General features: G+C 40.8%; 1 protein-coding gene across 1 annotated transcript in view; it reads right to left on the reverse strand.

The window, feature by feature from the left end:
* LOC118247545 (ephrin type-B receptor 5) overlaps window positions 1–15,884 on the reverse strand; it is a 64,449-nt gene that overhangs the window by 35,576 nt on the left and 12,989 nt on the right. Inside the window, exons 2-3 of the mRNA XM_035545597.1 lie at window positions 12,560–12,624; window positions 11,176–11,872 (exon numbers count right to left, since the gene is read on the reverse strand). Coding sequence (XP_035401490.1) covers window positions 11,176–11,872; window positions 12,560–12,624 — 762 coding nt within the window. The remainder of the gene's footprint in view (window positions 1–11,175; window positions 11,873–12,559; window positions 12,625–15,884) is intronic.

Consider the following 15,884-nt stretch of genomic DNA (forward strand, 5'->3'; position numbering starts at 1 on the left):
AATACTTGGACTTTTTGCACCCAGATATGATTTGGAAATGAGATGAGACTTAGGAGGACATTTAGAAGAGCATAAAATCACCCTCCTTTTGACTGAGACAGTCAAACAAGAGTTCTGTGGAGAAGATCTTTTCTCTACTCCTTAGGAGAAAGTCTCCATTTTAAAATGTGTCAGGTTTTTTGACTGTTCTAAAGCAAAACAGGCATGTCTGGGAAAGACTGGTTTTGACTACAGTGTAGAAAGAGGATTTGTCCAGGTACTAGATTAACAAAGCTTTTTGGTCCATGAGAAGAGAGAAGGTCAATATATAAAAGTAAAGAGCAAGGCTAAAGGGTCATACATCCAGGGCATTGTTGCTGGTCCAGAAAACAAGATATACAGGAAAAGCTGCCCAGCTCTTTCACACACATACGTAATTCCCACAGCCACCTTTTCAGAACTGACATAGTACAAGACGTTCGCGTTGCAGTGTAAGGTAAAGTCAAAGAAACAATACTGCATGGGATTTAACAGTTTTAATCAGATTATTCTCTCCAAGTCACCAATTTGCTTCTGGTTGCTGCCATACTATGAGAGAGAGCACAACAGTATTAGAGGACAACCCCTTGTGGAGGTCAGGTGGAAGGAACTCTTCTAAGGGCAGGAGGAATCTATTGGCTTTGATACTGGCTTTTGATACACTCAATAATCTGAAAATATTTGTCATTTAAATTGTACTTGTAGGATTGAATGAAAGCAGACAGGCCCCTAGAGTTATGGTAATATCTAGCAGAGATGCAGTTTTTAACGATTGCATTGAAATAACTATATCCGGTTTTGGATCCCTCAAAGTTGTTGAAAAACAGGAGCAAGTTCAGCAGAGGACCACTGAAATAGTTACACAGCTGGAGTACCTGCCCTGTGAAGAACCTGGAGAACAGGAAATCCAGAAGCAGCCTTCCAAAATCTACAAAGACTTTATGAGAAAGATAGAGCCAGGTTCTTCACATCCATGCACAGCAGAAAGATGAGAGACAACAGGCACAAACTGAAACACAAAAAGTTCTGACTGGATACAAGGAAGTCTTTACTACCATGAGGACCATCAAGCACTAGAAAAATTTACTTGGAGAGGTTATGCAGTTTCTATTCCTGGAGATTTTCAAGACCATATTGAAAAAATGCTCTTGAGCAACCTGTCTGACCTTTTTTTGAGCCTGTTTTGAGCAAGAGGTTGGACAAGAGATATACATTCGTACCTGCCCAGATACTACTTTCTTCTCTAATCATTTGGAATATTTACACAAACATTTTACCACTGTCCTGTTACTTCAGTTTAAGATAGTGTTAGTGAGCCTTAGGACATGGTTTTGTTATCCGAAGGTTTGTGCCCAATGCACCTGGCTAAAAGGCACTGAGAATTGGAATCTAAGTGAAGGTCTATTAATTAATTAATTAATTCTGCAGAATCAGATGCTTGACGATCTTTTGCAAAGAAAGCACATTTCTTACTTAAAGTGCCATTATTTATACACACCTAACTTGTGAAATTATCTCTCTAGCTACTTCTGATTTGTTGTTTTAGTTCACCTAACTTATCTCTATTGAGCATGTGTGTTACAGAGGACCGGAGGGGGTGAACACCAAATCCCATATTTCCATACATTTCCATTTTGGTGGGTGCGGTTTTAAATATACTAGTGACCTTTAATGAGCAAAAGGTCAGTCTGGAATCTTCCTTCAGCTGTTTTCTTAATTCTTGTTTTCTTGCCTTCATCCCTTATCTGTTTTGCTTTTGCTAGCTCAAGACTACTGGTCTCCTTGTTTTCTTCAGCTCAGGACTACAGTTTCACATCACTAACTTATCTAATAATGACTAATCCTTGCAAAATCAGACCCTCACCCCTTTACTTGCATTGGATCTATACTGAATGTGTGGTTTCAAAGTGAGTCAATTCACCTGTCTGATCTGTTGGTAAAGTAGTTTAACAGATAAACACAGGTAAAGAAAAAAAAATTATTTGCCAATTGTCTGTGTTGTCACACTCTGAGGTTGTACAGTCACTAGATTCTGAGACAAGGGGTGATGGGAAGCCCTAAAGCAAAATGTCGGCAGGGAATGGATATTCAGCAGATTATAACACCATAATAATCACAGAAAATCATTACATATTGTTAGGGTTTAGACATATAAACTGTGTTTTACACTAGTATTTCATCAAAGCAATGATACACTGTGTGTGCTTGGCTACTATCAGTAAATATAAACTATTTTAAGGTACATTGAATTAAAGCATACTATGTCTGCTAATAATAAAAGCTAGGCATCTTTAAAAACATTAACAATATAACAGATTTTAGATTTTGTTTTTTAATTTTCACTAATAGTAACCTCATGCCAATAAGACAAATGCCAAGGACAAAAGAATACTCAAAAACATTGTGTATGTTTTTTTTGCAAGTAAACAAAGGGACAGCCAACTGCCTCTTATGACAGTACCCAAAGTATCTTAGAAAGAAAAAAAAAAAAGCACAAATAAGCAGGTTTCCCAAGAAGCTCAGAATTCAATCAAGACACAAAGAGAAGAGTAACAAGACTAAAAAAGAACACTGGGAAAAATTTAAGTATGATCAAGAATACACATATCAGAAAGATGATTCCTTTCAGTTTGTTTAGAAACAGTTAACAGGCTCAAATTTACTTTGAACAGCATTAGATTTCAGGAGAGATTTACATTAGGAATTATCTGTTTCTACAGCAAGAATGAATACTAGATGTGAGTATGAAAAATGAACAGAGCATCAAATTTGGCACTGGAGTCAAACCTGGAGGAATGAATGAATACAGGAGTATTTGAGGCATAGTATAGTAATAGCCCCCTAGGTTGATCTAGAGATTTATGGTTTCTACAGCTGTTTTGGTGGGGAAGAGATAGTGGGAAATGAAAGAAACATAAGGAGAGAAGAGTGGGTTGTTTTGGTTTTGCTTTATTAAAAAAGGGGGAAACTCAAATCAACTGAGATAAAACAGATTAAGTGACTGAGAACTGTTTCCTGACGAACTGCTGGAAAGAGGCTAGCTGAGTAAGGTAAAAGAGGCAAAGCTGACAAATTCTTAACTAGTTATACATTGTGAAGAGCATTAGGGAATGGGCTGTGTGAAGCAAAAAAGGTGAAATGAGAGGAAAGACTTGGGCTGGGAAAGAAGGGAATATGAGTACAGAGCAATCACTGGATAGAAGGAAAAGCACATGAAAAGTACATGAAAAGCACCAAAATGTGTGCATGTAGCAGAATAAACTTCAGAAGCTGAAGAAAGGAGCAATAAAGAAAAATAATATATAAGTACATAAATCTAGCACAAGATGCCAAGCAGTATTACCAAACATGAGTTTACTTCAAAGAAGTTTTCTCACTCAGGAGAGACTAAGAGCACTGGGTTTGTTCATTTTAAAGAAGAAAAGGCTGCTGGGGAAATCCTATTGCTGGGAGAATCTAACCGCTGGCATTAACCACCTAATGTGAGGATAATAAGACAGTGTAGGTGATATCAGTCAATAGCTAGCTCTGTTTTGTATTAAAGAGATAAATATGTTCTTTGAGGAAAGGGCAAGATGACCCAGGCCTTGGAGATGTCTAAAGGATGATTAACTGAGGAACTGCTAAACAGGAAGACTATTATGTTGACATTCTTGAGGGAAACATTCTTGAAGGAAATTTATGCCCTTGAATACATCACCAATCAACATACATAAGGTGAATAGTTGGCTGAAAAACAAAGATTAGGAGTATTCTAATGTGAACTATCCATGAACTACCTTCCTTGTAATAGTCAAAAACACATCCCTAGGCTGGGAGACCCCAGCCCAACAATGGACCCTTCCTCTGAGGATGCACGGAATGATTCTGTCATGTCAGCAGTATGCTAACTATGTAACCAATTGGAGGCTAGGGGATTGTACAAATGTGGATATATTGATAAGTGTGAGAAAAATCTCAATAATTTTCTTCAGACAGGATCTTCTGTGAAGCTATTTTATTCGTGATTGCAATGGTGGGCATCCTGCAAGCAGGAGTGCACAGTAAAAGTTTATCATAACCTTATATTCCCTATTACCTGACACCTGATTTCTCCCCCGTTTCCTCATTGGCTGAGTACTACAGGTTAACAACCTACTCGACACACTTCTATACCATATATGTACAATTTTATTTGACCAACTGTTAATTTCTCCTTTTCCTTTTTTTTCCTTTCTCTCTCATGACTAGAGGGCCCATGATTTTTGCTTTTACTGATTTCGTACGGCTTATCCTGTTTTTCTTAGCTATCCTCCTTATTTTGGGACAGTGGGACCTTCCCCTTATCTGCTTAACATATTCCCCACTGCTATGCCGCACAATCACTTTTGAATATGCAAGGTTAGTGGAATTTTCCACTGCAAAAACACAACTTTGTTTCTCACATAAGGGTTTGTATAAAGAGTTGCATGGAAAGTCCTAACGTGTGCCAGCTTTGTGGGAAAACACCTGGTACCCACACTTGCACAATTCTGAAATAAACAATATCTCAACCCAGTGTGTGAATTGGCTCATTGCACACCAGGTAATGAATCCAAACTTTTTATCAGACAATATAGGTAAAAGGTGGTAGGACATGATGCCACAGACACAAGTTGCAATAATCTCTTATTCTTACTACAATCTCCTGCTAGATAGGAAAAAGAAATTTCACCATGTCACAAAACATTGGGAACAGTTGCTGAAGGATGTTGTGGAATCTTCATCTTTAGGAATAATGACTACTAGACTAGAATAGACCTCGAGTGACCTAACACACTCTGGTCCTGCTGTGAGAGTGGGGTTCGAGCAGAGGATTTCCACAGGTCCCTGCAACCTAAATTATTATTTGGTTTTGTAGAAAGCATCTTTTAAGTGACTAAGATTTGAAAAAGGGTTATTGTATATATTTTATACTAGCAGCACATGCGTATTTCGTATCAGATTATTGAAGTTTGTGCTTTAACATAAATCTTAACATTTATTTAGGATCCCAGATTTACAAAAAAAAAAAAAAAAACAAGCTGGTGAGGAAGGACATCTTTTCATAACACAAAAAATAATCATTCAATATTCTTCCCATATCAGCCCTCACACAACTGTGTGCACAGTTATTAGCTCCTGCAATTATCAGTAATACAGTTGTGATTCCTTCTGCAATCAGAAGGGACTGCATGTGGTCACAAGAGACCTGCAATTTTATCCTCTCCCGCTGACTTCTTCATATATTCCTGCATCCTATGAAAGAAGAGCCTATAGCTACTACAGAAGCCAGGCAGATCTGTTTCTTCCTTAATACTCCTAGAAACATACAGTGAAAGAAGAGAGGAGAAATAACTGTGTGTGGTGGGTTAATCTTGGCAAACAGACAAATGCTCACCCAGCCACTCCTCTTCTTCAGCAAGACATGGGAAGAAAATAGGATGTGAATGTTTATGGATTGAGGTAAGACAGAGAATTGCTTACCGATTACAATCACAGGCAAAACTGACTTGGCTTGGGGAAAATTAATTTATAGCTGATTAAAAGAAATTTGGGTAGTGAGAAAAAAAAAAAGAAAAAAAACAACAAACATTAAGACAACACCTTTCCACCCCCATCTCCCAAGCTTAACTTAACTCCTTCACTCTTCTACCCCACCTAAGCAGCACAGAGAAGAATGGAGGGTGTGCAGTCAGTGCATAGCAGTTTCTCTCTGCAGCTTCTTTCCTCACACACTTTTCCCCTGCCCCAGCATGGACTCTCCACAGGCTGCAGTTCCGTCAAAAAATACCTATCTGCTCCAGCATGGAGTCTTCCAAAGGCTGCAGTGTGGGTATCTGCTCTGGCATGGATTCCTCCACAGGCTGCAGAGAATATCTGCTCTGGTGCCTGGACTACCTATCTCCTCTTCCTCCTGCTCTGACCTTGGTGTTCCCTCTGCTATTTCTCTCTTCCTATTCCCTCCTCCTCTCTCTGTCTGGTGTTTTCTGACCTTAAATATTGGTTGCCCAGAAGTGCCATACATATCCAATCAGCTCAGCTCTGTCCTGCAGTTGGCCATTGCAGAACCAACTGGAAACAGTTGTCTGGCATGGGAAATCCCCTAGCCTTTTCCAACAGAAGATACCCCTTCAGTCTCTACCACTACTAAAACCTTGCCACAAAAAGTCCCATATATTATGATACCCAACTAGGATATTTAGATCTCATGATCTGTATAGCTCCCTCTACTCCATCCCTTTCAAAATATGGTTCAATCTGTTTTCCTTCCTGTACTCCAACAATCTTTCCCTCAGACATCAAAACTGGATAAAGGGATAAAAGTCGATCCCCTGAGCTACAGAAACAGCAAGTGGATAGTTGGTTTGTAATTACAGATGTAGGGGTACACATATAGTAATGGCACATTTTCAGTGATACAGGGCAAACATCATATTGGATACTACTATGGGACAGAATAGAAAAACAGACATAGAGCTTGATTGACAGAACTGCACTGGAATTAATTTGTATTTTGGACATGAGAAGGAAAAAAGAGAAATTCCATATTATTAAACTAATAGTTTTATTTCACTGACCTCAAGCTCACTTTACTTCTTCGTTTAAAAGTGTCAGCTTAGCACTTTTGTCAAGTAGTCATTTCTCTTTTTTCCCCACATTCTCATTTTTGAAATATTTTTTAAAAAATGTTTTAGTTGTGAATTCTGAGCACTGTTTGCAAAAGTATCTGGTAACTTAAATCCCATGTGACTTTTAGATAAAAGCCCTGGATAAGCAGTGGGTACTGAATACCGAGAAATGTATCGCATTGTAAACAGGTTTGTGGGGATGGAATCCAGGAACAACCATTTTCATTAATGAATCTGTCAATTTGAGAGAAGCCAATCAGTCCAGAATTTTGGGAACCAGTAATCTAGGATGGCCCAATCATCTAGAACTTTCCATTCTAGGCCCTCTGTATGGAAAAACCCTTAGAGTTGCACGAAACCCTGCAAGGCAAGGCACCCTGTTTATATACACCTACAGGAAGAAAATAAACCAGGATTTGAACCTTCATTTTCCCTCTGTAAACTGCCATTCTCTTCTCTGGCTGTTGAGCATGAGAAGAGGTTTACTTGGATATAGTGAAAAATGAATCCCCCCCCCCCACATTACATCCTGTACCACCTGTAGGGTTAACTGCTCATGGATGTTATTTCACTTTTCTGATTAGCTGGAGAAATTTGCCATATAGTAAGAACCAACAGGCAGTCTTATGAAACAAATGAAAGAAAGAATATCTTAAGTCATGGTAGGGGTCAGGAAAGACAAAGTTATCTTGGAAAGGTAGCAGGAAAGACAAAGATATCTACTTTGAATGCTTCTTGTCAGATTCTTTGTACTAAATAAAGAGGTAACAGCTGGTCCAGACAGGACTCCGCAGGCTTCCATATGGTGAGGAGGAGGGATATGCCCACACACTCCTCTACCACAGCATAAGAGAACTTGCTTCTCCTTTCTATCCTATAGTTCACTCTTAAGTCTTGATAAAAAGAGCTTTATGCAGGATGTTCAGTAGAGATCTGTTCTTAGACTACTGCTTTTGCTATGTATTTCATAAAGAACACTATATATATCCCAGTGTCCTTTTGTTCACAGGAAGAACTGAGAATATACACAGAGAAGTACTGGAAAGGACTCTGTGCAAAGATAATATGTAAGCAAGAGTACAAAGTACACTAGCAGAACGTGGCTCCATTCAGACAAGACAGCAACATGTTTTTAGCAGAAGAGGAGATGAGGAATGGCCGTCAAGCCAGAAGATTTTGCGAAAAACATGAGGAGAAAAATTATCTTCTAACTTTCAAGTTGACTAGTTGGTTGTCTTTTCTAATTTTTGCCTGTTCTAAGCTGAGGAAGTGACTAATGGGTGTAGCGTTCTGTAGTTTGATAGACTGTCATTATTTCAGTTGTAATCCTTAAAATATTTGCTCATTCTTATCTATGTTCAGCTCCTGCAATAATAGGCTGCAGGGGAGTATCAGCTTTCATTGAAGACTACAAAAAATGCAACCTTCAAGAATCTAGAAAAAAAATTCTAATTTTTATTTGCCAAGCCTAATTTCCATATTTTTGGAGTACTTATGACTACTATCTGATACTGAATTATTGACTGGCAGTTTACCTGGATTTTGGAATAGTCACACTACTGATAAAGACAACAGTGCTAGTGTCATATAGAGCTGCTATATGACTGGCTGAGCTTTCTGTCACAGCAGCAGCGCTGTATGAATGTAGTGACATGTCTTTCAGGATGAGCAAGATGAAAAGGCACACATTTTGATTGTTCTCAAAGAATAAACAAATAAAAAGTACTAACCAACTTCCTTTCATAAGTGTCCAACATTCCTTTCATAAGTGTCTAGCACAATGAACTGTGTTTTAATAATGTTATTTTGCATAATCCCAATCACTTAATGAAACAGGAATTAGGTAACACACTGACAACCATTAACTACTCATTGCATTTGAGCTCAGTGTTAACCAAAATGTTTGTACTCTCAATGTCCCAGACAAACTCTTGAATAAGTTACAATCCAACTTTAAAATTGTGTCTGCAGCTGAAGCTGGGTTCCACATCAGATATATTTTTTTTAGAATACTAACTGTGGTGCAGCAACATTTTACATTGTTAACAATCCAAATATATATATATATCAAAAACAAGGAAGCTCCACAATAACATTATACACAAAATTATATAAGCAACATAAACAGCATTTTGGTTTAATAGATTGTCTTAAGGTTGAGATGGGAAGACATTCATGACATTAGACTGACATTCAGATTCATGTCATGGTTTTGGCTGGGATAGAGTTAATTGTCTTTGTAGGGGCTCATACAATGCTGCATTTTGGATTTTTGATGAAAAAAGTGGTGATGACACACCAATGTTCTTAGTTGTTGCTGATCAGTGCTTATACAGAGACAAGGACCTTTCTGAATCTTATGCTGCCCTGCCAGCTAGGAGGCTGAAGGTGTGCAAGAAGTTGGAAGGGACACAGCCAGGACAGCTGACCCAAACTGAATAGAGATATTCCATACCATATGACATCAAGCTCAGCAATAAAAGCTGGAGTAAAGAAGGAGAAGGGCTGGTAATGGTGTTCGGAGTAATGGCATTTTTCTTCCCAAGAAACCATTACGCATGATGAGCCCTGCCTTCCTGGAAGTGGCTGAACACCTGCCTGCCAATGGGAAGTGGCAAATGAATTCCTTCTTTTGTTTTGTTTGCATGCATGGCTTTTGCTTTACCTAGTCAACTATCTTTATCTCAGTCTACAAATTCTTGCACTTCCACCTTTCTGTTTATCTCCCCCATCCCACCTGGAGACAGTGAATGAGTGGCTGTGTGGTACTTAGCTGCCTGCCAGGGTAAAAACACAACAGTCCTTTTTGATGCCCAACAGAGAACCCAACGGTTCTGAGATGCTGACAGGTTTGATTGCAGTGTGCAAGACCAAATTTTAGATGTTGCAGCTGTTTAGCTTCTAATTAGCAGGTTCCTATAATTGCCACAGAGCTTGCTTGCTGTATGTTAGAGTGCAGTGTTTGTTAGTTGCTGCTTTTGCTTCTCTCACATGCTCTACTCCTTATTATCTTGCTTTGCTGTACCTGGGAGCATTTTGATAAGAACTGTGGACACGTGTCTGGGCTAGCAGATGGCCAGGGCATCACTGCTGTTCCTGTGCTCCTGTACTGAACAGGCTGGAACTCCAGACTGAACTTGAGTCAGAGGGACTTGTGGATGAATCCACATGGGAGCACGTACATCCCAAAGCATCTCTGGCCACAAATAAGTCCACTCTGGAGCAAAGTACACTTTGAAGCATCTGTGGCCACAGAGAAATCCATGCCACAGCAGGTACACCGTACAGTGTCTCTGTCCACGGATAAGGCCATGCCAGAATACCTCGGAGTGCCTGTGGCCGTGGTTAATACCACAACACGGCAGGTGTCTGTCCGAAGGGACCTCTGGTCTGAAGGAACAAGGGGTGGAGATTGTGATGGATATACCTTTAAATTGTTGTAACCCTTGATCTGAGTTGCATGTTATAAGGAGTCCTATAGAAGGAAACACTCAAACCAATGGAGGACAAGCCTTACAAGACAGTGCAAGTACAGCCGTGACCCAACCTGAGCTGGCTTTGGCATCCAGTAACTTCACACAACACACCATCTCTCCTGTCCCGAGTGACCATCATAACAGACAGAAGTTAAGTCAGGGAGTAAAAGATCTCAGTGGATGTTTTATTAACATCTTATGGAAATTCCACGGGGATTGTCTTTAGACTAAGGGAATGATATCTGTGTATTAATTGCTGTGTGGTGATTAATGAGGATGTATTGGAAAGTGTGGGACCTGAGCAGGACATAAGTGGTATGGAATTAAATGTCATGACAGTCTGGCAAGACTTTGGCCAAATACCTTTACTGGGTGATAGGCAATTTATTTTACTTCCTCCTACAAGTATTTCACACAAAGTAGCATCGGCCTCAAGACAGAGAGCACTTTAGAAGTCTAGTGATAATACCATTATCACTGTTCCTTACTGAATCAGACTCACAGACCCCTACTCCATGTTTCCTGTTCCATGACCAGGTTGCTGCTATTACCCCTTTCTTTTTTTGACCACTAGTTTCAGTAGCACTAGCAAGAGGGCCCAAGTTAGTTAAGATGGTAGAGTGTATTAGATCTGGTGTCAGCTCTGCTCCGTGTGGCACCTCTACTTCAATACTGTTGCACATTGGTAAAGAAGTGGAACTACATTTTAGTTGGTTAGTTACAACTTCTCATTTTGCAGACAGAACCCAATAGGCAGCTTGAATAAAGGCCTGAATGGAGTTTCCAGACATGTTCTTAGCACCAAGAAGTGGTCCCTCCAATACTAGTCTGAGAAACTGGAAGCATAAGGAGAAGAGACTGCTAGTAAGCACTCTCTTAGAAATTATTGATGAGAATTATTTCATCTCATAGCTCTGTGAACTTCCAAATATGCAAACAAACTCCCAGGCGAATGCCAAATATGCAAACACACAGGGCCAGCAAAGTGGTTAACAAAGTGGGGTAAAGAAAAAAGTGGCCAGCAAAGTGGAGTAGAGAAAAAAGCCTCTCACCTTGGCAGGCTCGTTCATCATCAACAGGTTGGTAGCCAGCCTTGCAGGTGCATCGTCCAATGGCCACCATCCACTCCCCTTCTCCATTGCAGTGCAACCGAACACCTGAAGACCCAGTTGTGCTTGTCTCTTCAGCATTTGCTACACATTTCCCTGGTGACTCCACCAGTGAGGTTCTTTCCCCTCCAGCAAAAGTTTCAGGGAAAGAGGCAAATCCTTTCACTACAGTTGGGCACTTGTAGAAAAAGACCTGGACTGCCACCAGGGACATGCAAGCTCCTGAGTCCTGGAAGGCCAGGTAGAAGCCATGCTTAGTGAGTGGCCCAAAGCTGCGTACTTTAATATTCATCTTTACTACCTTCCCAGTGCTGTCCACCTGGGAAAAGCTTTCATCAGCTGCAATAGTATCCACCTTGGTCCAGGGGCCTTCACGCCATTCTGGCAGTTCCTGAGAGGCTATGTCAGCATCTGACTGGTGGTAGTAGAGTGTGAAAGTCTCCTTGCAAGAAGAGGCCACAGTGCGCATGCTGGCACAGTCTCTCACTGAAAAACGGAGGCGGACATGGACTCGGTGGGCTCCACGTCGTTCTATGAAATGAGTACGCAACCAGTTATTCTGACCTGGTTCAGCCACATTACAGACTTCAAAGGTTCGGATCAGGCGCTTCTTGTCATCCAGAACACTTACTTCATCCCACTATAATGGATATATGGGAGAGAAAAAGAAGAAGAAATAGTATAAAAAATAGGGATTCAGTGTTCAACTGTGCCAGAAATACAGGACAGGCTTTCTTCCCTTCCTTTTTTCTTTCCTTGTTATGTTTATGACAAGATTTGAGTCTACTGCTGTCATGTGCACCTCAGCACTATCGACAGGACAAAGTATTACCTTGTAAAGAAAAGCTTCTAATGCCTGTAAGAAAGAACTGTTGCAAGACATAACTCATACAAAACTCTCATACAGCACTGAGGATCTTTAAGTCACAGAGTCACACCTTTCCACACTACTTCCCTATCTCTTATGTCCACAGACATGCACAACACAAGTAAGACAGAGGAACAAGAGACCACTTTTTGAAGAAAATATTAAAGCAGAAGTCCCTCCTACACAACTCCACCACAGTTAGTCTGTGTAGAGGGTTGGCTAGAGACCTTATAAATATTTTTGAAGGAGGGGGTAAGGAAGAAGGTAATGAAGAGGCGACAGTATTATACCCAGTATCCTCTTCTCTTCTGGTTCTGAGCAACAGACTGTGTTCAAATTGTTCTTATGTCCAAAAATATAAACCAAGCCTCATTGGTTCCAGCCTCCTTTTCTTTATCAACTGCATGCACATCATTCCAGCAGAGGTAAGGTCAAGAAATGGACAAGAGAAATGCTTACCCCATCAGAAGGGTGAGTGGTCCAGCCAATCTCTGAGGTTTCTCCAGTTGTATCCAGAAGTATTTCTGTTTATATTTAAAAAGATTAAATAAAAAAGTACTTTGTGCTCTTCTGAGTCAGGCAAAAATCTTATCTGTCCCTCACAAGATTGTCTTTGAAAAAAACAAAAACAAAAAAACAACTTTTGTAGAGGGCTTCCACACACCCAGAATATACATTCATATTTTGAGATTAAATACAGTAGGCTACATCTATACTAGGAAACTAAGCAAGACCAAGACAGAGGCGCAGGGCATATGATCATGCTTATGCCATCATTAGTAAGTTGTTTTGAAATATTCTTGCCAGACAAAACCTCTCCCAGGCAAAGTTTAAATATACTCACAGCACTAAACAATTATCATAATGAGCAGTACAGGTGAGGGCACCCTCCTTTTGGAAAGGAAAGGGTGGGACAGAGACTTACATAAATGTATGCCAGGCTTTCCTCAGGACCATGTTTGCCCATTTTATATGCATATGTAAATATGGACACAAAGCTAAAACACCTTTGTTTGCAGCTCTGGAACCAAATTTTTATGGGAATTTAGGATCATGACCCAGCTGATCTTGTAATGCATTCACTTTGTTCTGGAGCAGGGCATTAAGCTGCAAGCCTGTGTGTGAGTATCAGTTTCATCAGAAACTCAATGTTAAATGACTCAATGTTAAAAGACTCAATGTCTCTTGTATTTGTTCAGGAGTAGAGTACACGCAGAACTTAACAGGCCTAGTTTATTCCCACAAGTGGTCTGCATTTCCATTGAAAGTCAGTCTACCACTGGAGACAGGTACTAGACTCAACAGCTCTTGGAGATGCTATTCTTTGTTCAGGTACAAAGCAATACAGAACAGATTTTGACAGTGCAAGCTACACACATGGTATCCTCCAGCAGAGTATATCAGGTCTGAAACCACCCTGGAAGATATTGTTATGCAAGCATGTGTGCTTTTCTGTGCACATTTTTAATGGGGTTGTAGGAGAAGAAAAAGACTCAATCAAATAAAAATTTACATGTGTTCATAGAATCATTAAGGCTGGAAAAAACCTCCAAGATCATGTTGTCCAACCATTCCCCCTACCACCACTATCACCCACTAAACCAAGTCCCTAAGCACCACGTCCAACCTTTCCTTAAATAACCCCAGGGATCAAATTCATCCTGGACCAGAACTTACTAAAAAGTTGCTTTTGGAAAGCAGGGCATTAAAGCCTTTGCTCATACTCAGTAGCACCTTATCCTGGAATTAATCTTGCTGAAGTGAATAGGCATTTTTTTAATTAGGAGAATCACAACCTGAGCATGTGTTAATACACACTGTACAGGCAGACTTTTTATTTTTCTTAAATTCTGGAAAGTCAATCTCTTTTTGTTTGCTTCTTTTTTTTTCTTGTTACTTTGTGTAAAAAAAGATGAAAAAACACTGGAAAATAAAAACAGCAGCAACTTCCATCTTAACTACACACAGGATTCATTAATTCCTTTACAAAGGTTATTTAAGGATATGATTGTCCCATCTTTTATTGACTCCTATTTCCAAATTACAGATAGCCAACTTCACTATCCCTATCAGTAATTCTTTGGATTCAGTCCACATTAATCATAGAAATATAGAATGGTTTGGGTTGGAAGGAAGCTTACAGGTCTAGTTCCAAACCCTCTGCCATGGACAGGGACACCTTCCACTGTATCAGATTGCTCAAAGTCCCAAAGCCTTGAACACTTCCAGGGATGGGGCATCCACAACTTTCCTGGGCAAGCTTCACCACCCTCATAGTAAAGAATTTCTTCCAAATATCTAATCTAAATCTACCCTCTTTCAGTTTAAAGCCATTATCCTGTGTCTTATCACTACACTTTCTGATAAAGTTTCTTTCCCATCTTTCTTGTGTGCTGGAAGGCTGTTATAAGGTCTCCTGGAGCCTTCTCTTCTCCAGGCCGAACAACCCCAACTCTTTCAGCCTGTCTTCATAGGATAGAAACACCAGCCTCCTGATCATTCTCGTGGCCCTCCTCTGAACTTGCTCAGGTCCACGTCCTTCTTATGCTGGAGGCCCCAGACCTGAATGCAGTACTCTAGGTGAGGTCTTAAGAGAGCAGAGTAGAGGGTGAGAATCACTTTCCTCAACCTGCTAGCTACACTTCTTTTGATGCAGCCCAGAATATGACTGGCGTTCCGGGCTCCAAGCACACATTGTTAGGTCATGTTGAGTTTTTCATCCACCAATACCCCCAAGCCCATCACTGCAGGGCTGCTCTCAATCTATTCTCAAACCCAGCCTGTATTCAGGCTTGGGATTGCCCTCTTCAGGTGCAAGATCCTGCACTTGGCCTTGCTGAACTTCATGAGATTCTCACAGGCTCACCTCTCAAGCCTGTCAGGGTCCCTCTGGATGGCATCCCATCCCTCCAGTATGTTGGCCACACCACACAGCTTGGTGTCACCAGCAAACTCGCTGAAGGTGCACTCAATCCCACTGTCCATGTCACCAACAAAGATGTTAAATAGTGCCAGTCCTAATACTGACCCCTGAAGAATGCCACTTGTCACTGGTCTCCATCTGGACATCAAGCCATTGACTGCAACTCCAGCAAATTCCTTATCCACCTAGTGGTCCACCCATCAAGCCATGTCTCTCCAATTTAGAGACAAGGATGTCGTGTAGGACAGTGTCAACTGCTTTGCACAAGTCCAGGTAGATGACATCAGTTGCTCTTACCTTATCCATGAACACTGCTACCCCATTGCAGACGGCCACCAAACTGTCAGGCACAATTTTCCCTTAGTGAAGCTATGGTGGCTGTCACCAGTCACCTCTTTGTTTTCCATATGCCTTGGCAAAATTTCCCAGCAGATCTGCTCCATGATCTTGCCAGGCACAGAGGTGAGACTGGCTGGCCTGTAGTTCCCCAGATTTTCATTTTTTTCCCTTTTTGAAAATGGGAGTTATGTTTCCCCTTTTCCAGTTGGTAGGAACTTTACCAAGCTGCCATGACTTCTCAAATATGATGGATAGTGGCTTAGCAACTTCATCCACCAGCTCCCTCAAGACCCTTGGATGCATTCATCAGGTCCTATTCTACCACACAGATCCCTGAAGAAGACAAAGTATGCTCTCCTGAAGTCCAGTTCAGTGAGCTTGCTGGGCACCCTCCTTGCTGCCCTAAGGATTTTGAAGTCCACCACTTCATGGTCACTGCAGCCAAGGCTGCCTTGAACTTCACATTCCCCACAAGCCCCTCCTTGTTGGTGAGAATGAGGTCCAGAATATCACCTCTCTTCC

Source organism: Cygnus atratus, chromosome 1, assembly GCF_013377495.2.
Source record: "Cygnus atratus isolate AKBS03 ecotype Queensland, Australia chromosome 1, CAtr_DNAZoo_HiC_assembly, whole genome shotgun sequence".
Taxonomy (NCBI): Eukaryota; Metazoa; Chordata; class Aves; order Anseriformes; family Anatidae; genus Cygnus; species Cygnus atratus.